The sequence below is a fragment of the Clavelina lepadiformis genome, chromosome 1, assembly GCF_947623445.1.
Source record: "Clavelina lepadiformis chromosome 1, kaClaLepa1.1, whole genome shotgun sequence".
In the NCBI taxonomy this organism is placed as follows: domain Eukaryota; kingdom Metazoa; phylum Chordata; class Ascidiacea; order Aplousobranchia; family Clavelinidae; genus Clavelina; species Clavelina lepadiformis.
The window spans coordinates 8,071,802-8,095,493 of NC_135240.1; the positions used below are offsets into that span (position 1 = coordinate 8,071,802).

Sequence of the window (23,692 nt, forward strand, 5' to 3'; positions counted from 1 at the left end):
AGAGAAATGCGTCTCAGACTCGTTTTGCAAAGATTGAGAAACCTTCCTTATATGTCAACGTGTGACAAGCTGATATGCGAACTGCCGCGTTATCGATCCTGTTGCGGCTTGCGCACACTTTGTATAGTTATATTAAACTTCTTGCGTTTGCCCCCTTGGTTATATTTTGTTTCGTGTTCTGCGTCTAGAAGGAAATGTTCTTGTAAACTTATGTCTGACCTGGGCCTTCTAATATGCCACAACACACAATCGGTTGTTTTAACGATTCGTTAAACATCACTGCATTGCCTCGCAGTGTAAAGAGTTGCGACCGATCCGCTAAACGTTTCTCTTCCGTTAGGGTAAAACTCAGTTTCTTTTTCAAGGGTAGCAGCGTTGAATGAACACTCAGGGGCCGGTTTAACACAACGATGCAACCATTAAGCATGTTTTGCTGACAAATGCATTCCATAAACCCGCTATAAACAAACATTAGGGGTTTGATTGTGCGACAACTATTCACACATTGCCAATAGTTCACAGCCTGACGCGTTTCGTGCAATGCCCTATACCTCGTTAATAAGTGACCAACTGCACTCAGAGTAAAGGCAATTTTCACCAGATGAGGTTTCGTCACTACGGTAGTCGCTATGGAAGGCTTTACCGACTTATCATTTGAACATGACGATGGGTTAATTAACAATAACGGCATCCCAACGCAGGCAACACTTGTACCGACTGTGACCGACACCATCCCGGTCAACGGGACAGTGCTGAAGCAGGACAGTCAGCATAAGAAGGTACATTGGTCAGAAACAGTGACAGATTCGAACTCGTCTGGCAGTGTGGTGAGAATCAATGACGACATTACTGAGATCAAGCTGAGAGAGGTTGAAAGCAATAAACGTGGAGACGGGGTGCAAAACATCCCCGAGATATCGGACCTCTGGTTCCACGACAAGGATCTAGATGACGGTAAAGGAAGAGAGATTCCTGAGAATGACCTCCAGTAAGCCAAACCTCATCCAATATACTGGTCACTCACAACTTGTCTTATCTTCCACGTCTTGCAGGAAAGCGCAGCACAAGGTCCGCAATTTTATCGATAACCTTGGAATCCGCATCTTCGGAGTAATTTTAATCATTCTCGACATCATTCTCATGATCATTGATCTGAGCATCTCGAATAAAACTGAAAGCTCACAGATGTTCTTCGACGCGATGGCTCTCTTTTTATCCTGCGTTTTCATGCTCGATTTATTCCTGAGGATCTTTGCGTACGGGTAAGGTTGCTGATATAGAGCCTTACGTGGTGGTTGTGCTCGGGTGTGATTTGGGCCAAGTGTGTTCCTAAGACATTTGAAGATTAATGTGCTCGGCTAGGTGGTGTTTTTGGGTCTTGCAGATTCAAAGCGTTTTTCACAAATCCTTGGGAGGTGGCAGACGCCATCATCATAGTCTCCACTTTTATTGTGACTCTCATTTACACCGCACTTGACCAGTATGTGGCGCAGCTGGCTGAGAACGACTACGGAAGGTATAACTCATACAAACCTGCTTGTATTTTGCATTTTTCCTACACTTTTAACGGTGCTGGGTATCCCCAATATATTACCCAAAGTCCTGATAAGAGAAGTGCGAAGTATTCTTCTTTTCCTTGAGCAGGATAATAGTTTTGGCTCGTTTGCTGCGTGTGATTCGAGTAGCGAGAATAGCGTACTCACATCAACAAATGAAGAAATCCAGTCGTCAAACGGTATCCCAAAATAAGAGAAGATACCAGGTAGTTATGTGATGTTTTGATGCTGTATAGCTAGTGCACTATCGTGTTCCCATATCGCACGAACCATCTACCTGTTGTTACTATCCTTTTGCTTTATTGGTCGAAAGTGGAATAGACTAATGCTTGTTTTTAGGTTATGAGCTTATTATGGTACGGTTTTTGTGCTTATACTGGTCTTAGTAATGTCTTATGTATAATACGTGGTATAGAAAGATGGATTCGATTTGGACCTGACCTACGTCACTGATAACGTCATAGCTATGTCATTTCCGAGTAGCGGTATGCAAAGCTTCTTCCGTAACCCAATCGCCGAAGTCAGCCGATTCTTCAAAACGAAGCATCCAGGAAAATACAAGATTTACAATCTGTGCAGTGAGTTACGACAACAACGGCTACTTATTAGGACTAAAAGAGAACTTTAGTGACAGAAATGGCAATCTTGTTTGATATGTTATAATCAGTTTTCTATCACAGTTATAACTGATTATAGAATTCCACATAGCAAATGCTTATCTTGTCCTGTAAAGGATGTCGCGCAGATATTGCCTGCAAAAGAACTGAACTGCTACTATATTCCGTTATTTCTATCTCTTCAAATCAGGTGAAAGGAGCTACGACGGCAAAATGTTTGACGAAAGCGTCTATCGGGTCATGATTGATGACCACAACGTGCCAACTATAAAGTATGTGGTTCTGATCGCACTTTGACTTTGACTATCGGATTCTTTTGGTGATCAGGAGGAAATATTTTTCAGGGATCTCATGAAGTTTATTGAAGATGCAAAGGAGTGGATGTCGCAGGATGAAAAAAACGTTATCGCGATCCACTGCAAGGGAGGAAAAGGAAGAACCGGAACAATCGTCTGCTCCTGGCTCCTGGAATGTGGAATGTTCCAGAATGCTAAAGTAATAATCGCCTTACTAAGGCATCGGCCTGACTGAACGTACAAACAGATTCATTGCTTAATAAACGATTTTTATGACGTTTGTTAATTTTTTCTTTGTATATTAGTTCGAGATATTCAGTCACTTTGGCTAACCTAACATGGAATCTTGATATCCAAGGATTGCTCATGACGCGCTGTATTTTCCAATTTTTCTTCCGTTGCATAGGACGCTCTGAATTACTTCGGTTTGAGAAGAACAGACATGGAAGTTGGCCAAACCTTCCAAGGGGTAGAGACCGCATCACAGATTCGTTACGTTGGATATTTTGAAGAAATAAAATACAAATACAATGGGGTAGTACCGTTGGAAAGATCCTTGCAAATCAAGTCGGTCACCATCAAATCTATTGCTGGTAAGCTCTGTTTCAAAACACATGTCATGTGGCTTGATATTTGATCACACGACCAATAGGAGTCTTTATTAGGTGTCGGAAGAGGAAACGGCTCTGATTTGTCAATGCAAATACTGTCCGATGGTCAAGAAGTGCAAATGTGTAAGTTTGCTGAAGAATACAATTGCAAGGTAAATACGGAAGATGCACAATCGTAGCTTGTGAAACCGCGGCTTCCTTCTTACATTTCATTTTACAACCTTCATATTCAGGTGCAGCACAATACATCAGAAAACAGTATAAATTGTGACGTAGTTGATTGTCCTTCCTTGGCAGGAGATGTGAAAGTTCGCTTCACTTCGACAGCGGTGAGTTATAATTTGGCTGGTAATGGTGGCAGCTATTCTTATAAGCTTGATTCATTTGAAAACGTACCAAGTTGACTTGGACAACTTTGGCAAAGTGTTAGATAGAAGCGAGATGTAAAATTTTTGTGTGGAATTCTCACGATAATTTAAAACCTTAACTCGTAGCTGCCAAACTCAATTGGTATAAAATAAAAAAAATGATCACAACATGTAGCATTTCGCGCACACTTGTAACGTCCCATTAACAGGCAAAGTCATAAGATATTCACAACCAAGTGTAACTAAGTCAATTATTGTCATTAAATCGTAATTTAACTGTGGACTAAACTGCTATTTTACCACTGATTATTGAACACTTTATAAATAGGTACTTTCAACAAGGTGAACTTTTTTATTAATCTCTAATCCTGTAGATATAGCGATAGAAATTATTCGAGATTAATTTGTGGACAAAAATATTTGGTCGTAAAACTACAGAGCATAAAGTAAGCAGAAAACATTCTTGCCATGGTACTTGAAGTTACCAAGCACACTATCTACAAGTGTTTTTCAGTTGTTTTTATTCTGATATAAAACGTTAACTTTAAAGCTATTTTTCTCAATGATGTTTACCTACCATTACCATGGAATATATCGATTCACCTGCACCGGAATAATCCAACTCCCTCGACCTATAGCGGACTAGAAATATACATTTGTCGATAATTCCAGAATTTTCTGTTAATTTAGTATTGGGTTTTAGTTGGGCGATGATATCGAGTAAATTTAAAACGTTTGTACAATACCTTTAGCTAGGACTTTAGATTATACGTTTGATTTATTCCGGCGTTGGAATAAAGGCATAAGTACACCGTAACGCTATAACATCGTTCTATGAATGCAGAAAAATTTGCCACGCGGCTACGACAACTGTGCTTTTTACTTTTGGTTTAACACGTCATTTGTGGAGGACGACACGTTGAGCTTGTCCCGCGAGGAGCTGGACAACCCCCACAAGAAGAAGACATGGCACATATTCCAGGAGGACTTTTCGATAGATTTGAAATTCGAAAACGCCTAGTGACGCGACTTATAACATACACAATAGAAAATAACTTATGAATGTGGGGTTTGCTTGCTGGACTACACGTTTAGAATGGATCTGTGAAATCTTGCTCTTTTATTTAGAGAAATTTATTTTAACCTAGTTGGACTACGTAGCACATACGTAAAACTTCTGCTCTAACACACTGGTTTAATATGTCAAAAGTTCTGTTATCTTTTTTCTACATTACTTTGTAGCTATTTTATTCCATAAGGGAAGCGATAGGCATTGGTATTCGACTGCTTGATGCCCAGCTCTATCAAATTAGCCTGGGAATTTGGAGCCTCAAGATTTGTTGTTGACTGAGGCCTGCAGTAGTCGTTGCTAGTTTTGTCTAAATTATAAATGCTTTTTAAAGTCTATATTCACAAGAAAATTCATATAATATTATCTGTGAATCTTATCATTTTCCATTTCTTTCTAGTTCAATTTTTTTATTGATTTTGTATATTAGAATGCAATCAGCTGTCCAAAAAGCTGCAGATGATGATATTCTGTTGCAACAATGACTAACTATATTACGAGTCGGTATACCCTACTTGGTAAAAGGCGGCTAAGGCAAAATAAATGTAGTTGGCTGCTTTCCTCACACACTATATTTGAAATAAAAAAAAGTTATTATTAATACTATTATTAATCTTGCAATAAAAAAGAACACCTTCGGTTATTGGCAATGAATTTTAGGATTGAAAACAAATTTAAAAATAAAAAAACATTACTCGATGATTACAGTATACATGCGCATGCATATAGGTTATTCAAAAGCATTTGTACGAATGCAATTAAGAAATGTTACTAACAGTAGGCAAATGGCTGAAGTGATTATACATGTGCAATTTAGCCTATTAGGATATTACACTGTCACAAAATAAATCAAACTTCATAATTTACTAAAAAATAAAAGACATCCAGGTAGGCTAACCTTTTTAAGAAACGTAAATTTTCTTTAAAAAACAAGAAAATTGATAACTGAAAAAAAGTAAACCATTTGAAAGTGGAGAAAAAGTTGCTGCTTCAAAACACTTGCCGCCTAGTTACTTTCATTGTTTGGGCGGTTTTACATTTTTGTAAAACAGTCCTTTGACATTCCCAGCCGGGTAATATTTTGCAACTGCGTAGATTGTCCCCTCCCCATCGTCGGCCACTCCCACTCCTATTTCCGTTGAGTTTTCCCAAACAATTTGCGTGAAATTCCCTGCCAGCGACAGTAATCAAGTTTGCGGTCTGTTAGATGGGTAATACAACCCCGCTAGGTAGGGTCGAATGTATTTGTAATTGACGAAATTTGTAATTGCGATTTTTATCGAAATTCATGTAATTGTAAAAACGTTAATTATTTTCCACCAACCTGTTTCAGATGAAAATTGCGCCTTTGTAAAGTCGTAATTCCTCAGCCCTTCATACCACATGTCAACTATTTCATTACCTGCGATTCAACAACAGAAGTTCTTTGTGCTATGGATAATACACCGGTTGTGCTTTTTTATACGTATACTACTTTACCTTCAAAGCGACATCTATCCAAGGAAAATTTGTATGCTACGTTCTCGCCATATTCTATGTCGTTGCTGTGCTGCAGTCGCCGTAGACTTAACAAACGTTCGGCCCATTTCTGTGCTTTTTCCCTTAACTGTCCGCTTCTTCGCAATCTGGGCAAAATAGGCGCGCAATTATGCTCATAAAATTGTATGTGATTAAGATATTATTCTTGCGATAATAATTTGGTGGAAAACCAAGGTTTCAAAGATGTTTCGAAAATGACCGGTGGGTGTTAAAATATTTTGATATACACTTACGGAGGAGCTCCATGAATTTTTCTCAGTTCGTTGTGTCGTTTGATGCTTTGATCTTCAAACGTCTTCCTATCGCTCCCGGACATCTTCTTTGAAACAACCTCATCACTGCTGTTGCTGCTGCGGCTGCTGCTCCTGCTCCCAATGCTCTCACTGCTCTTCTCGCCTGGAGGTATGCAAATGACATCATCGAATACTTTTCCAACATTATCTATAAAATTTTACAAAAGACGCTATAAGAATGATCGTCATAAAAACATTGTGCGATCCTTTAACGGACAGATATTTTCAGTTGATAAACTCTGAAAAACGTTGAACGTGTAGAAGTTGACATCTTATGACGCATCGTAAAATAAATGATGCCATGACCTTTGCTCCTTCGGAATCCTCGTGTAAGAAATAAATCAAATTGTGCAAATACACACAGCACAGGAAATATTTACTCCAAACGCTAAACCTTTGCTTGAGTCACTCTCATTTAGATATTCAATGTCGACGTCTGTTTCTACTGATGTCGTTTTGGAGTTTCCTTTTGTAGTTGTCGTTGTCGTGGTTTTTACGGTTTTTCGCACTCGGCAGCCTGTTGTTATAGAATATAGCGCATGGATTTAACATGAAAGGCACATTATAACCGCTATATACGTGGCTGCTGTTGTTGTCTGCAGGTATCAGGCTTAAGTAACTCACTGTATTAAACATCTGCTTTCTACTTTCTCTACGTGAGAAAATAGGCAAAAATACATTGTCGTGGTTTTACCTTTTTCGTCCGTGAACTCCTCCACATCAGTATTGTCTTTTATTTCAGTTTCGGTTCCGCTCTGCGCTAATTCTGTCACAAAAAAACGTTTATATTTTAAACAAAGTTTAAATTCAAAAATAAAAATGTAGCCTGCACAGATAAAAGCGTTTATAGCAAAACTGCTTTCTTGTGTTAGACAATGCTGACTTCGGTTTAGTTCAGCTAATCTAGGCTAACTCCTAGGCTAATCTTATCAAGCCTCGACTGCTTTGTTTATGACCTGGTCTTATAGAAAAAAAGTTGTTTTTTGTTCGCTAAAACTGGGGTAGTTACTCAATGCTTGGCCACAACAGAAAAATATTTGTCATAAGCTAGTCATCAAAAGCACAAAACTATTGGGAACCCTCGAAATTTGATACGATATAGGTTGATATTTGTTCAGGACTATGCTCACTTTCAACAAACACACTTTCGTTTTCTTCACTGTTACTTGACGACGGGTCGCTTCTCTTCCTCTCAACTGGACGGACGTTCTTTTCAAAGTATCCCCGGTTCGTGACGTTGCCAGCCGGTTTGTAATTGGCAACCACAAATGTACCTTTAGCGCCACTAGCGATTCCTATCCCTACGTGGGTTGATTCTTTCCATACAACTTGAGTAAAATTACCTGCGTAGATAAACGCAACTTGTTTAGTTTGAGAAGAAATATAGATATACAAGTAAACGATCATGCCAAGAATAATCTTTCATATAAATAGTCAATAAATCTATGATTTAATTTCTATTGGGACGGAGATAATTACACTTGCCTGTACTTGAACGAAACCCTGGCAAGCAGAAATCGTACTTGGCAATTTGGTCATACCACATGGCCGTTATCTCGATTGCTTTAGAATAAAATGAACAACGTTTGCATTGACTTGTTATTATCAGTGCAGAAAAATTCAGAAGAATTCATCAGAAAGGAATAAACTGTTCTAAATTAAAATTTTCTAGAAAACGATATTGCGTTTGCATTTGCAGTTGTTTCATCTTACGGGTGAAATCATAGAAACATCATTTACCAGCTAGTTTGTGACTTTGTGATCAGGCTTTTATTACAGTCACACCAGCCCAAACAGAACATGGAATGTCAAAGCTATTACCAGTTGGATGTTGGCTGCTTGACATGGCGACATTTTCTCCATAATTGCGATTGTTGGAGTTCTTAAGCTCACCTTGAGCTGCCAGCTTATTTGCCCAGTCCTGTGCGTGGCGAGTAAGTTCATCTTTTCGCTGTAGCGGTTTGGCGCCGTGCTTCTTCCTGTACTTGTTATGTACTTCGATGCAATCTTTTTCGAAACTCTCTTTTGATGACATTTTTAATGCTTTGCTCTTGGTCTTGACGTAGGCTTCAAACTCTTCGACTCCGAGGTTGTTAGAAGATGACGTTTTGAACAATTCTCTTTTTCTGCCAAAAACTAAGCTTAGAATAACAACTGACAACAGGTTGTTTTTGCTTAATGACGTCCCATTTTGATGACGTTTAAAGATGTGCAGTTCTCAAATAAACCCTCCCTAATTAGCGAAAAAACAAGAACTGCTGTTAATTTTTGCTAATTCAGATTACCAGCAACTTACTAGTACATGCGTTTGAAGACAAAACAGACTAAAATACTTTCGAAGCCCTCGGTTCAGTTTACAACCAGTGGTGGGATTTAAATACTGCAACATCCGGTTCTCTCACTAGCAACATGCCTTATTGACCCGGGGCCGATATACACATAGGCCTAGATACATACGCTTGTTAACAATTGGTTCGCGGGGGTTATTAAAATTCCAAGAACCTGTTGAATCCCACCACTGCCTCGGTTACTACATCTCTCATGACAGTTATAATTGCAGTTACTTTCCCTCAAAAGCAAGACACTTCCTAAAAATCTTGGGAAAACTTGTAGGCACCATTTGATTTAATAAAGATATTACACTTTCTTTCCTGCAATTTCTATATCAATGATTATTCGCTGATGTAAGATGGTGAGTCATATGCTATGTGTACACGCTAGCTCACAGATCAGTACACGACAGCTTATTAATCATATTGCTCACCGCTCCTATGAATACGATTAGGTATTAACGAGGTTCATGTAAAGTCAATAAGATGCAATTAATGCGTCAAAACTTTTGTGATAACAGTATGTAGTTTTTGCCTACGGTCTAAATTTTGATGTTACCGTTGGTGTGAAGACGTTCATAGCGTGGCTAAAAAAATCTTTCTACTAAGATGGGTTGTTCTATGTTTTTGTTTGAAACTGACGCTATTTCTATATGGCTGATACAACCGTAACTTTAAACTTTGAATTATAATAAAGTTAAGGTTAAGAAAAATGGCTTATATAGCGCCGTCGAAACCAGTTTGTAAACCATTTAGCACATCCCATACTTGAGTAATATGAATATGAGTGTAATGTCAATGATATATCAAGTGCTGCACGTGATGTATTAAAATTTGACTCACGTTAGTAAGGGCATATTGCTAATAAGCGCTCGGGTGTGTTGGCAAAAGCTGGAAGAAGACCTCTAATTAATTTCGTAACTCATTGCGGATGAGAGAAAGACAAAGAAGCGTCATCACATCCATATCTAAGGTTAACGTTTAACCGACTTACTCGGATTTTGTTTGATGTACCATGGTTTAAGATAAACATTGACTTATGCAAGTGCACGTCAGTACCTGTACTTCAATCGTGAAATGAACCAAGTGAACTTTACCCCTGATATTTCAGTATCACGAAGATAATACACTAAAAAACAAAATGGTTTATATGCTTTGTGTCTTTGCTTGGTATTTTTGTTATGATAGTTGGTTTCATTTTAAATGACCGCGTCTTTACCATGGCATGTAACGTCGGAAACTAAATGTGACAAAAACAGGCGACTGTGGTAGAGTGCATCCTCATTGCAAGGCGATGTTGCGGTAACTACAGGTCTTCATAGCTTTCTATGGAATAGTCCCACCTTCTTTTCGGACACCTTTTAGAGACGTAAATTAGGCAGATCAAAACAACATCAAAACGATCCAACTTCAAAGTACTTATTTTTGAAATCAGACAAAAAATTCATTTTCATGGTAATATATTGCATACATGACATGTGTGGAATGTAGCCTACTCAGAACAAAATCAACCAAATAGTTAACTACGTTCGTTAGTCGTGATCTCTTTCGGTTTTATCAAACACAAACTTATAAATACAATACTCGGGAATATTCGGGATACATCTCATACAAAATTACTTCTTATTTAAAATGGGTCAAAGGAGTCTTTGAGAGATGCAGAATATAGTCTATACGTATGACTAAAGGAAATCTACTACATAGCACAAAGAAAAAATTAAAGTAATTAAACAGGTATAATTGAAGCATTTAGCAATCACACACAAACAAAACGATACTGCATTAAGTTATATAATCATTGACAATCAGCAAGCAACAATCCTGCGGAAAAGAAAGTATTTTCTGATAAAGGGAAAATAAACAAGGAAGAACTTAAAAATTATTTGGAACTGTCGATTTGAGGTGATTTGACACATTTGCTGCAAATTTCTTTCATTTTTTGGGTGGTTTTACATTTTTCTCGAAATGTCCCATAAAGTTTCCAGCCGGATAATAATTTGCAACGACAAAGATTGTCCCTTTTCCATCATCTGCAACCCCAACTCCAATTTCCTTCGAGTCCTCCCACACAACTTGAGTGAAATGTCCTGCAAGAAAATCAGGTCAATTAGATCACTGAGATTTTGCGACGTTCGTAGCAAGTTTGATATAACAGTTCGGAAGCGTCAAGCCAATAGATTTTAACCAACCTGTTCCAGATGAAAACTGCGCCTTTTTAAAGTTGTACTTCTGTATCTCATCGTACCACATGTCAGCAATTTCGTTTCCTGAAATAAAAAGCTTAAAGTTATAACATCAAGTTCACTGGACCATGGAATTTCGTGCACAAGAAAGTTAACCGCTACCGGATTTACATATCCCATCATTTTACCTCCAAAACGTGTTTTGTTGGACGCGTATTTGTACGCAACGTTCTCGCCATACTCTTTGTCGCTACTGTGTTGTAGTCGCCCCAAAGATAGTATGTGCTTGGCCCATTTCTGTGCCTTCTCCGTTAGCTTTTTGTTTCTTTTCAACCTAAATTGCGATTGCGTGTTATATGCTATACTTCTTTAATTATTCTTAAAGTTTATAATTCTACAATAAGGTATTTGAGTGTCAGGAATTAAACATATATTCTTCAATTTAGGGAAACAAATTTATTTGTCTTCAGTGCGAATAAATTGCACGTAATTGTATAATTAAAAATATGAAGCATTTAAAAGATTTTCGTTGTTTGCACTTACGGAGGAGCTCCGTGCCTCTTCCTCAATTCGTTGTGCCGACTGATGCATTCGTCTTCAAACTTTTTCCTATCTTTTTCGGTCATCTTCTTGGTCTTTTCATCCTCATCACTGCTGCTGCTGCTGCTGCTGCTCCTATCTCGGATCCGCATGCGACCGACGTCACCGACGACTTTATCATGACGATCTGTAAAACACATGCAATGTCTTAAACTGTGGTCTTTCATGCCTTTGTTAAAGCATCTAAAGAAAAGAGATTTTACGCAGAGTAGCTATAAGCTGACACGGGAAATCTTATGCGATTTCACGTTGCATTTCCTGTCTTACTTGTCAGCCATTGCTGCAAATCCGAGTGGTGGGTTACATTTCTACGCGGTTTCCTGTAAAATCTAGCGGCTGAATATCTAGTTGCCATCCTAACATTTGCAAGTATATTGCGACTGTTACTTCATTTCATTACCTTATATAAACGGGTGTCGGGCTATTAGCTCTTCCAACGTCAATAGATGCATATTGGCTTGCCGTTCAATATGACAGCAGTTTACTTGCAATTATTTAATAGCTGAGTATTCAGCTAGTATATAAACCTCTTGAGGAAAGTTGAATAGCTGTAGAAGGCTCTGGAAGTTATTTTCAGATCACACCAAAAGAAAGATGTAATAAAGAAATCCAATTCCCAAATGAATTTCTGTTATCACTTCAAAATTGTTGTGCAACATTGCTATCTAGTGACCAACATTTAAAAAACGTGGCAACCACATCTGGCGCTCATGTTTGAACCAATGATAAATTCATGCTGCGTTTTCATATCGTTTTACATCCTAGGTTAAACACACAGCAGTAAATAAAACATGCATTATGTTCATTACAGTGTGTGATAGCAACATAAAACAAAGCGTACGAGGATTTGTTCAAACTAGTCGCCTTATATGTTACACTCTTCCAACACCATTTACGATATGTAGGGAAAGCTGTGAATTCATTCATAACAGAGAATTGAGACTTCTTTGTGTGGAACAAACTTACTTTTGCTTGAGCTAGCTCCACTCAGGTACTCGGTGTTGACTTCGGTTTTTGTTGACGTCGACTTCGAGCCACCCTTTGTCGTTATTGTTGTTGTAGTTTTTGTCGTTTTCCTCACTCGACGACCTGGTAAATAGTACGTGGATTATATACAAAAGAAATGCTTGACAGGTCACTATTGTGACGTCATCTCTCACTATCGTGACGCGCCACTGACCGACTGTGTTGAGACTTGATCCTACTTTATTAGATTAGCCTGTATCGATTGTGGGCTCGTTTTATAAATTAGCCGGTACCTTGTGCCTTTGTGGTATAAACACTATACAGTAAAACGTTAAATTTAGCCATCACAGTATATACGCACGAATAATATTTAATTATATATCTATGGAAGCAGAGTCGTCTGTAGATTCTGATGGACATGGCATACAAGATTCAAGATGTTGTCTCGATCTTAAAGCTTTTAATCTTAGCATCCAAAAGAACTCAACCTGTCACACAGGTATCACAGATATCATATAGAATATACCTCCCGACTAGGGTTACGTAATTAACCAAGCGGGTATACTTATTATAACAATGAATACCTTTTTCATCCGTGAATTCCTCGACATCGGTTTTCACTTTTGTTTCAGTTTTGGTTCCACCTTTCTCTGCTGGTTCTGTCATAATGTTGTTTATTATTTAAGCTTGGGTTTAACAGTACAGTCTGCAGTTTGTTCGTAAAGGAATAACGGAAGTTGCGTCACACTGGTTATTTCCAGACGGATAGCTAATATACTGCAGAAACTGTTAAAGCCAAACGCTCCCGTCGGTGAGACTATATTACAAGTAATGACCAGCATTCGACGGGAAGCTTTACAATCGGCTGACAGTACGAGCAGTTTTTGTAAAGATATTATAACAACTATAACTACAGGTTTCATTTACAACACTTCACTGAACACCTAAAGAACTTCAACAGTGTGGAAAAGCGACAAACGTGTTGTCTTTATTATTACATGTGCGTGTATAGGGAAGTGTCGATCGATGCGCTTTATATTAAGGACGCTGCCTTTGGAAAAACTATAGTAAAGCTAAACAGTCAAACTTATACTCACGCATATGCTCTCTCATTGATTTCTATGTTCTGTATAGTTATCAATACAAAGAGTATTTCGTGTACCAGATAATGACTGCGTTACCACATCACTTACTCTTTACAACCACTCTTTTCCTTTCCTCCTCGTCCGATGATGATGATGATGACGATGAAGAAGAACTGGAGTCGCGTCTCTTGCTCCCGGCTGGACAAACGTTCTTTTCAAAGTATCCCGGGTTTGAGATGTTGCCCGGGGGTTCGTAATTGGCTACGACAAACGTCCCCTTAGCGCTGCTAGCGACACCGATTCCCACATGGGTTGATCCCTTCCATACAACTTGCGTGAAGTGACCTGAGAATGGGGTTGCTTATTTTTTAAAGGGTAAAACATCGACGGCAAAACTAATAAAATAACTGGGGCCACGATAACCGAAACTTATGATCCATTGTAAAATCGTTTAGCCGTTGTTTAATTTTTGCATTCGCTACGTTTCTGTACTCACCTGTTCCTGAACGAAACCCAGGAGAGTTGAATCTGTACTTGGCAATTTCATCATACCACATGGCCGTCATCTCCTTTGCTGCAGTATACAAACAATGCAAATTTTACTCACGGTTTGCTGTCGATGTAAGGGTTAGTTTATTAAGATGTTACTTGAAGAGTTATGCCTTAATACTATTGAAGAATTTTTACCGGTAGGATTTTGCCTGCTTGACATGGCGACATTTTCTCCATAATTGCGATTGTTGGAGTGTTTCAGCACACCTTGAGCTGCCAGCTTATTTGCCCAGTCCTGTGCGTGGCGAGTAAGTTCACTTTTTCGCTGTAGCGGTTTGGCGCCGTGATTCTTCCTGTACTTGTTATGTACTTCGATGCAATCTTTTTCAAAACTCCCTTTTGATGACATTTTTAATGCTTTGCTCTTGGTGTTAACGTAGGCTTCAAACTCTTCGACTCCGAAGTTGTCAGAAGACGACGTTTTGAACAATTCTCTTTTTCTTTCTTCGATACTCGGACCCACGTGGCAAGACAGCAGGTCGTCCTCGCTTGATGACGTCACCTTTTGATGACGTTTAAATTTAGACGACTTTTTATAATTTCTGCGAGAAAACAAACCACCCATGATTGCTGTAAGAGCTCAAACACGAATAACAGGCAAGCGCTGTCCCATCGCGAGTTTTACACTTGTAATGCATTTGATGACAGGATGTAATTACGTCAACACCTTCCTGACATTCAGATTTTTCTTATGATACATTCTAAATGGCTTGTGACAACTTACTCTCCGTAGCGTGAACTTGCTCAACATTTACATAATATACAGTGGACGAAAATAGATCTACAATTCATAGTACCGCTGCCACTCCTGCCAGCTGACTATTCCGGCAATGGTCTGTGCTATCTTGCGGGGCCATGTTCTTGTGAAAAGCGGTTCCTTGATCATCTCACTTATCGATCCCGACAACGGGATTAACTATTAACCTAAAACAAGCCGATCAATGAACTAAGAAAACATAATTTCAAAATCTATCCGAGTGACCGATCACATAGTGCCGAGTACGCTTGCCAGGTGATATATAAGAAAACGAGTAGAATGTGCGTGAAGCTGCTAACGTGAGCGTCTGACGCATCTCACCATTTTCACCTACAAATCCAAACCTGTCGCTTTCCGATGAATTTTTTCAGCTTAAATGTGTTGAATATTGATAAATAAAGAAAAGATCATCTATTTGTTGAAATGTTTCATCGTGTCCGATATAACTAACAACTGGAATTATTTACTGATTCTAAAATCTAAACTAAATGGCGTTCACAAACGCCTCCTCTCTGCCTACATTCCTATAGCGCTTATATACCATGAACATCTAACATATGAAACATGGAAATAATGTTTTCGTTCCACTCTTGTTGTTCGTTTGTGGGTTTGTTTGCTTGGTCTACAAAAATACATTGCAAAACAAACAAGCTTTGCCTTTTTGCCGCACTCGATCTATGTATTCTGATGCTGTTCCGGTTTCATTTTTCAGCTCTATCAAAAACAGCATTGTCTGCCACTTATATGTGATATTACCAATATCAAATTAAGAGCAATATAGCGGATATCAATATTGTTATTCATCTTTAAGGGATATATTGATGCTTTACCGGTATATGCATCATCGCGTAAGCGCAGTCATAACCAAAACTCATTGCAAAACGAAACAGTATCTACAAGCTGTTGATCAAACGCACGTAATAAGAATGAGTGGTATGTTTGACTATTTTGACTTGCTATTTGACTTTCCAACGTTCGCAAAAATGATGGCACGTCATATATTGAAACGTGGGGTAATTTGAACTTTAAACGGGTATTTTACGGCCGATAATTTCAACAAGTTTGCGAGCAAACATAACCTAACAACCAACAAGTTAGAACAAGTGGCCTCTGGTTGGAACTAAACAAAAGCACACGACCTGTTGAGTGAAGATATCAAAGCCTAGTCTCCTGGCAATGATTTTCTGCTCCCGATAGAAACGGAAATTACCTTATCCCTGATAGGGACTTTTTGTCCTTATTTCTTTGACATGGTTTTGGAGGTTTCCGGTTAAGTTTGTACCGAATCTCTTGCTTCTGGGCTTTTTTGTTAAACAAAATTCTAAAACAGCTGAAAGTCCCACATTCCGTAACACCTGGTATTTGGCCCCATGTATTAAGATTTCCTAATGATCGGTTTCAAAATTCGGCACTAAGTTATCATAACATCTTTTTTAATTTTTTAACGTGAATTTAACCTATAGCAGTTGCTGCATCTGAAAAGAGTTTTAATCCACTCAACCTCGGTTTTCCTTCGATGGCGAAATTATTTTTCGAAAACTACGAAGTGCTAAACTTTACAACTGTCTTTATTTTTCTTGCTGGTTTATAGATGTCGTTTTTTTGGGCTTATCAAACTCATTCATGGTTCGGTGTGAATCTGCAAAGGTATATCTGCGGATCTTTGTTCAAAAGCAAACAATGTTGGCATTCAAAGCACCTCTCTACACTATGCTGTAAAACAGCCAAATTAATAGAATGTTTTTGCCGATTGTTGTGTCCTCACGGCACAGACGCTTCCGCTTAAACAGCAGCATTATTATTTACAGCTTACTCATCCTGATAGCAGTGATAATTATTGAATGCATTCATCCATCACGATAGCATCGGTGTTGCAAGCCAGCTAAATTTTGGCATGAAATTGTTCTTTAAATTGTTGTTGATCTCAAGCCTTGCGTTCACGAAATGTTTTAATACATATGTGTTGTTTCAGGCAGACCAATATCATGTATTACAGGTTTCAATGATAAAAGTATCAACTTCATGCTCACTTTAACGTCATAGATGAGAAAATAAACATATGTGCTGGACGCCATATAGAGTATTAAATAAACCAAAACCGTCGTAAACTGAACAATGTCCACACACGAACCATTCTTTATAACGGTCCGGTTAGTGTCAATATTTGAGCGTGGAGCAAGGTATGCGGTAATCTACGTATATACTGTTTATGCACAGGCGTGGTTTCTTTCAATCACATTCAATGACGACGAGGTTTGTTGGTTTCAAACTTTGCTTTTCGTTCTTCATCATAACCAGCACTCACCAACGTCCTGTTCGACCTAAACTTACGCTTGTAAATAGGTTTCATGTTTAACGCTCTAAAAGGTCACCCTTGGCTCATCCTATTATAACCTTTGTTCACTATAAATCCACAAGTTGCCTAACATTACACTGTAGCTCTTTTTGAGAGTTTTAGAATGTGTTGCAAGTGATGTTTATGCCTTGTTCGTAATATTGAATATATGAATAATACAAACAGTTGGTTTTGTCATTATGTGTGATTATTTGTTTGAGCTTTGGACACATTTTGTTAACGTGATGCTGACAAATGTACATGCAAGGACGATTTGGCATGTGCATTAGCGTCATATAGCGGATATTGAACTAAACTAACACCTCCACTAAGTGACGCGCTTGAGCAATATCTAAGCACTTCGCATGCTTAATAGAATCCAATTTCCAAGAGATGGCGCATTTTCTTCAATAAACACCCACAAAATAAGGAAGACTTTTATTTTGTTGGTTTTACAATCAAAAATGCAAACGGCACTCGGATAATAACAAGTAATTATTTCAAAATTACAGACGAGATACACGTTAAAAAAAGCAAAATATGCAAAATATACAACCTTAACAAGCTCACACACTTTACAGGCAGGAATAAACAAAGCAAATTACAAAGTTCTGCAGCGATTCAATGCTTCACAATGACCCTTCAAACATTTCCTGTTGTTGTGATTTTGCTTTGATTTTATATGATTTGAGATTAGGAGCGCGACAAAGTATTTTTCTTCGTAACTTTCTTTTTAATTCTAAGGAAAATACTTAAGTGTTGATATAATAATTGTCATTGTTAGGTGATGTAAAATTTGCTGTTACAAGACCGGAAACGACAGTTATATTTAAACGGTTATTTTCAGCATCACAAATTCATTGTACTTCACACATGTTCTCTCGCAGGAAATCGGGAATAAATGACACAGCACAGTGAAACACGGCTAATGCGGGAAAGTTTTAATGGAAAAAGCGTTGGTAAAATTACAAAACGGATCCATAATGTTTTTACCTATCCTATCCACGTGACCTTATAAAATATTAATGACGATCGAAACTATACCGAGCTCTTTCGCGTGTCCCTATGTCGTCATAATTACTAGGGAAAATAACAATGTAGGAAAAAGTTAAGCCGACCTGGCTCGAGTTTGTGTCAAGTTACGTCGTACTTAATTTTATCAAACAAACTGACCTTAAACAAGACAGAAATATACTTCGCACAACACTGTACCGGCAATTGCAGCTGCTGAGCTCTCTGTATTAGCAAAAGTCTAGTTACATGGTTAAGTGAGTTTTCTCAATCAGCCCGATTGTCGTGAACTATATAATTTCTCAATATGCTGCTGTAATTAACGTAATTTAAGATGAAAGCAACACCTTCGAATGATGCCTTTAAAAATTCTGCTTTTTTATTATATACCCTTTCCTTTACCTAATCACTTCATTTCTGTCATAGACGGAGTAATTTATCCAATCAAATTAAGAAAGTGAAGACTTTGCCTGATAACTTTCAGCAGTCTTCGCCGAGACACTTTCCTGTCCGCATTTAAACCAAACTACAACTAACGTTTGAATTTAAATCGACAACATTGTTATTTTACAAAGAAAGTAAATGAATGTTTAATGAAAAAAAAAGCGATCAAATATTCAAACTTTCACACGGTCCTCAATTTTTAATGAACATCGAGGCATCGGGGCATTCTATAAGGTACAAAACCAATATGTCTGGGATGTGTAGTTTGTTTCCGAGTCAATTGGTGTCGGATTAGCGCTGAAATCCATTCCGAGGCATTGTTGCAGTTGTCAAAAGTGTTCGACATCACAACACAGGGCAACAAAACGCATATGTTGCATCATAATATCGATTTTTGATTGGCTTTATCCTTCCATTAAAACGTACTCTCTTTGTAATTAGCCTTGTCTCGTCCATAATTTCTCGCTCTTCGCACTCACATCTGTCGCAGCCGCCCATTTTTGCGACGAATTATAGTGGGAGGTGAAACAGTTGACAAAAGTTATTATACCTTGTAAAATTAGTTGCCTTGCTGGCTACCTTTGTTTCGTATTTTATCGTAAACAACAAACAGTTGGTAGACGACATAGTTTTCTGGAAAAAAGGTTTTAAGACGGTTTTAAAACTTCCGTTCGCGTACGTTTAATCCGAAAATGAAACGTCATGTCAGGTAGTTTTGTATATTGGAACAAAATTATATCCACTACGGGGCGGTTGTATCATGTTCATAATCCGAAAATTTAACCACAGGCATCTATTTTCCACCTGTTTGGATATCACGTGACTAGAGACAGCCAGATGACGCGAGAATACCTTTTATGACGCGACAAAAGAGAGAAAAAGAAAGGGTCGAAGTTAAAATGGCAAAAATTTTATCCACAAGCGATTCAGTTTGGCCAGTGATGCCGCAAGGACGGCGGTAAATAATTTATTAATCGTTTGGTCCCTCCAGAGAATATCCAGATTTTATAAAATATTAATATTTTTGGAAAAGTTTTTAGAAATTAATGATATTTGTTTCAAGTTTAATGTGGCAGCTTAAACAGGTTCAATTCGCAAATTAATTATTTAATCTATTCAGGAATTCATAGCTAAGCGGATTCTGAAAGGCAGCGGCAGCCAACGCTTATTGTAAGAACAGCTATTCAGGAAAAAAAACAACAAAAGTGAAAAACAAATGTATCAATTTTTTACGTTTTTGGTTAAAAGCATCGCTCATCGTTGTTCGTGTATTTTCAGCCGTTTTCTTCAAATTTCGAGACAAAAAATTAAATTGAAAAATGTTCACCAACATGCTCGCCCCCCACCCCCACCATCATAGACCGCCATCGCCTACCTCATCGATGACGTCACTAACGACAAGCAACTACAGCAGCGATCAAAAGTACGCTCCGCTACATAACGCGGCTGACGCGATGAGAAGAATGACGTCACCAGTTGCATATTCGGTGAGAGTTGACGTTTTTTTCGCATCATTACCCAAAATAAAGCATATTTTCATGTCAAAAGTGAGGCACTCTTTTCTGAACATGTCAGTTTTTTCTCGTTGTTAGACTTAAGTAATGTTCGTGGGAAAGTTGAATGTGCGATTAATGAAGCAAGGGTTCTCGATGAAGTCTAAATAACAATGTTTATAATAGCATGAGTTAAACAAACAAACCAACGTCGAAATCGGATTACGAAACTTACAAACAATTGTTTACGAATTTGCTCTCTGTGAATCCAAATCTGCCAAGAATGCTTAAAACGAAGTCATCAAGCAGCACGAACCCTACGTAACTTGCAAACCCGGTCTCAAGTATGCATAGTGCAAGAAACTGACAATTCAAGAGAAATTTTCTACTGATATACGATAGACTATAAATTAGGAAGAGACTTTAATTAGATAATACTGTCTATTGCCACGGTAATTTTTTGGACATCTGTCGATTACACGGCACGACAAAATGGCCGCCATCGTTCATACTGCGTGAAATTAGTGAACGGGGACAAAACATTAAAATGCGACTGTGCTGGGCAGATGTTGACTTTATCATAAGTGATTCATCAGTCATAATATTTTCCATTATTTTTTGCAAAGCACACTTCCATGAGAGAATTTTTCACCAACATAAAAATACACAAGAATTCTTGGCCATTTTATTGATTTTTGGTTTCGTGCCTTGCAAACTTCTTCGTTCCCTCATCGTTCTTCACAGCATAAGAATTCTTTCACAATACTTTGATTGTTTTGTAAAGTTACGATGATTATGTCATTAACCCATATTTGCCTGTATCCAGGGAAATCTATTTGCTGGATTTGACGAAACGTTCTTCGCAAGAGCCGAAGCATTGGCGGCAGTAGACTACACAGGAAAAAATCAGTTTAAACCGGAACCAAGCAACCATGCGTACTACGCACCTAGCGCGTCCCATTACGGATCACAACAACACCCAGCGCCTCCAGTGCCCCCACCAGGTACGTTAAAAAGCTGCGAGGATTTGTTCGTTACCAAATTGTCGCAAGTCACGTCACTAAGTATAGCAGGAAAGAAGAAAATTGGAAAGTTTTTCCATTTCCTGTTTAACCGACCTTTTATTTCAGTTTACGGTTCAATGCATCCGCCCTCGGCTTTTCATCATACCGCCCTTCAGAGCACCCTCGATTCCAGTGACGTCATAGATCAGCTGGGATCAAACCACAGGTTAGGAAACCGTTGAAATAAGTTTTGTTGCAGCCTCGAACAGTAAAGATTGTATGTTTGGGCGCTGTTTGATTAAGGTTTCTTTTACACAAGCATAAACATTAAACCTTTGCAGTGCGCTGTCGCCGTACCAACCGCCAACTTTCAACTCGGCCATGATGTCGTCGTCAGATTCGCAGTCACCGTACATCGCACATCCAACTCCGACCTACAACCACACAAGTCACTTCCACCCCGTTTCATCAGCAATCCATCCGTCGATTCCGCCCCCACCAGGCTCCGCTCCGGTTCCTACGATCACAGGTTTGTTGGATGATGCCATTTTGAGGGAGTTTTAGAGGAACAGTTTTTCTGATGCTCCCAAGTTGCATTAGCTGCAGTTGGCAAGCGAATTGAATTTACATTTTCATGCTTGTCTCATAAAGTAAATTTAAAAGCAAATTAAATTTCTCTTTCAGGTTCGCCGCCTCCAAACATACCCAACTTTCCGTCGAGTGAATACGACACAGACCCCAGAGAATTAGAAGCTTTTGCAGAAAGGTTAGTCTTGTTTGCACAGACGCACATTTCCACAGGTAGCACTTATAAAAAAAAGCAAAAAACATTAAAATGTCCTCGTTTTATCTTGCAGGTTCAAACAGCGGAGAATAAAACTCGGTGTGACACAAAATGACGTAGGACAGGCTTTAGCAAATCTGAAATTGTCCGGTGTTGGATCGCTAAGTCAAAGTACCATTTGCAGGTTTGTGAAAATCTTATTCAGTTAACACCAGCAAAATGTTACATAATGACTTCGATGCTTTCAGAGGAAAGCTTGCTTGATTGGAATGGATAACGTAGAGTTCCAAAATAATTAAATTTATTTTATTTTCACAGATTCGAATCGCTCACTTTAAGCCACAACAACATGGTGGCACTCAAACCAATACTAATCACGTGGCTTGAGAAAGCAGAAGAAGAATACAGAAGAAAGATGGAGAATGCGGCGCTTGGCGACAAAAAACGAAAACGAACGTCCATCGCTGCTCCTGAAAAACGATCTCTCGAGGCTTATTTTTCCGTCCAAGTGAGTCGACCGTTTATAATTTTTAATCTAAACAAGTAGTTGTACAGTATGTGGCGATTGGTTGGTAAAAATGGAATAAATTAATCATTTGTGATTTCTATGTTTTTCAGCCTCGTCCTTCCTCGGAGAAGATCGCTGCCATCGCTGAAAAACTTGACCTGAAGAAGAATGTGGTCAGGGTTTGGTTTTGTAACCAAAGGCAGAAACAAAAGCGCATGAAGTTCTCAGCGTTTAATGGAGTAGGTTTAGAGTGACAGCACTCATCATTGTTTCTTCCATTTTAAGAACTGTGTTCCACGTTAAAAAAAATCAAAAGTAACGCTCCACTAAGAAAAACGACCGTATCTAATCGCAGGTTTTTATTTTATTGCAGGAAGGAATGTAACTTCATTGACACTTATTTTACAACTGTGATTTTATCGATGCCAACATCGTGTAGGCTACTTGACTCCTCCAAAAATGAAATTGTCTTTGAACGCGAGAGAAGGGAAACGGCGGAGGAACGGCCGACGTTATCTTGCTTCACTGTTGCATTATTGATGACATCACAGTGACGTATCATATCGCTTTTCACTTGTCATCAAGCATCTTTAATTTATTTTTATTTTCCTCTTCGTGCTTTATTGGCTACATCATGTTGAGAAGAATATCGTCAACACCAATCATCGTACTACGTTTATATGATGTCGTCACCGTGAGCTTATTTCGCGGTATGTAAAATATTCCCGCGAAATAACATTGCACTGAACAAGTTTCTTCAAAATTCTATTGAGGCAAATTCCTGCTTCGTTGTTTTACCTTTTTACCAGTTCCAATATGTGTTGCAATAAAACTATATAGTCCCAAAGAAAGGAACTGTTCTAGCTTGTCGAATTAGGTTAGCTTCACAGTGACATGATATCATGCTCGGTTTAAATATCTTGCTTCATATATATTGGTTTACGCACAGCAAAATACTTAATTTCTTGTGAATGAAGATAGTCATAAACGTCAAAAGTCAAGACGTTAGGTTTAAAATCACAGAATTACAAGACAACACAGTTTAACAATAAGACTTCAAGACTTCACTTCAGAAAGGAAATCACATAGTAATGACGCGAAATAAAACATTTTAAAATAGCTTTCATTCTTGATAACGACAAAGTAATTGTGAATCTTCTAGTAAATTAGAGCTTCACAGATCACTGCCACTTCAACTACCATGTACATATATGGCAGCTGCTGTTGACGACGTTCGACCATGGTGTAAGCTCTGGACTGTCCCACCTGGATTTCGAGGTTTGCCCCAGGC

General features: G+C 38.4%; 3 protein-coding genes across 3 annotated transcripts; 2 read left to right on the forward strand and 1 right to left on the reverse strand.

Moving 5' to 3' along the window:
• Positions 1-88: 88 nt before the first annotated feature.
• LOC143445422 (phosphatidylinositol 3,4,5-trisphosphate 3-phosphatase TPTE2-like) lies at positions 89-4,910 on the forward strand. Its single transcript, XM_076944524.1, has 11 exons — positions 89-988; positions 1,053-1,262; positions 1,385-1,516; positions 1,645-1,762; positions 1,972-2,134; positions 2,364-2,445; positions 2,518-2,668; positions 2,876-3,062; positions 3,135-3,232; positions 3,314-3,409; positions 4,293-4,910. The coding sequence occupies exons 1-11, from the start codon at positions 630-632 to the stop codon at positions 4,467-4,469; spliced, it is 1,773 nt and encodes a 590-aa protein (XP_076800639.1). The 5' UTR covers positions 89-629; the 3' UTR covers positions 4,470-4,910.
• A 194-nt stretch (positions 4,911-5,104) lies between these two features.
• On the reverse strand, positions 5,105-14,656 carry LOC143448986 (uncharacterized). Its single transcript, XM_076948987.1, has 18 exons — positions 14,201-14,656; positions 14,010-14,087; positions 13,622-13,858; positions 13,013-13,087; positions 12,429-12,551; positions 11,406-11,589; positions 11,051-11,196; positions 10,869-10,946; positions 10,618-10,766; positions 8,171-8,567; positions 7,835-7,912; positions 7,480-7,692; positions 7,044-7,115; positions 6,744-6,866; positions 6,290-6,497; positions 5,997-6,142; positions 5,842-5,919; positions 5,105-5,688 (listed from the first exon to the last, which is right to left on the reverse strand). Exons 1-18 carry the CDS (start codon positions 14,628-14,630, stop codon positions 5,534-5,536), a joined length of 2,970 nt encoding a protein of 989 aa, XP_076805102.1. The 5' UTR covers positions 14,631-14,656; the 3' UTR covers positions 5,105-5,533.
• A 5,256-nt stretch (positions 14,657-19,912) lies between these two features.
• On the forward strand, positions 19,913-23,241 carry LOC143469324 (POU domain, class 4, transcription factor 3-like). Its single transcript, XM_076966982.1, has 9 exons — positions 19,913-20,099; positions 20,932-21,109; positions 21,236-21,335; positions 21,451-21,638; positions 21,794-21,875; positions 21,967-22,077; positions 22,212-22,401; positions 22,512-22,640; positions 22,775-23,241. Exons 1-9 carry the CDS (start codon positions 19,932-19,934, stop codon positions 22,784-22,786), a joined length of 1,158 nt encoding a protein of 385 aa, XP_076823097.1. The 5' UTR covers positions 19,913-19,931; the 3' UTR covers positions 22,787-23,241.
• The last annotated feature ends 451 nt before the right edge of the window (positions 23,242-23,692 follow it).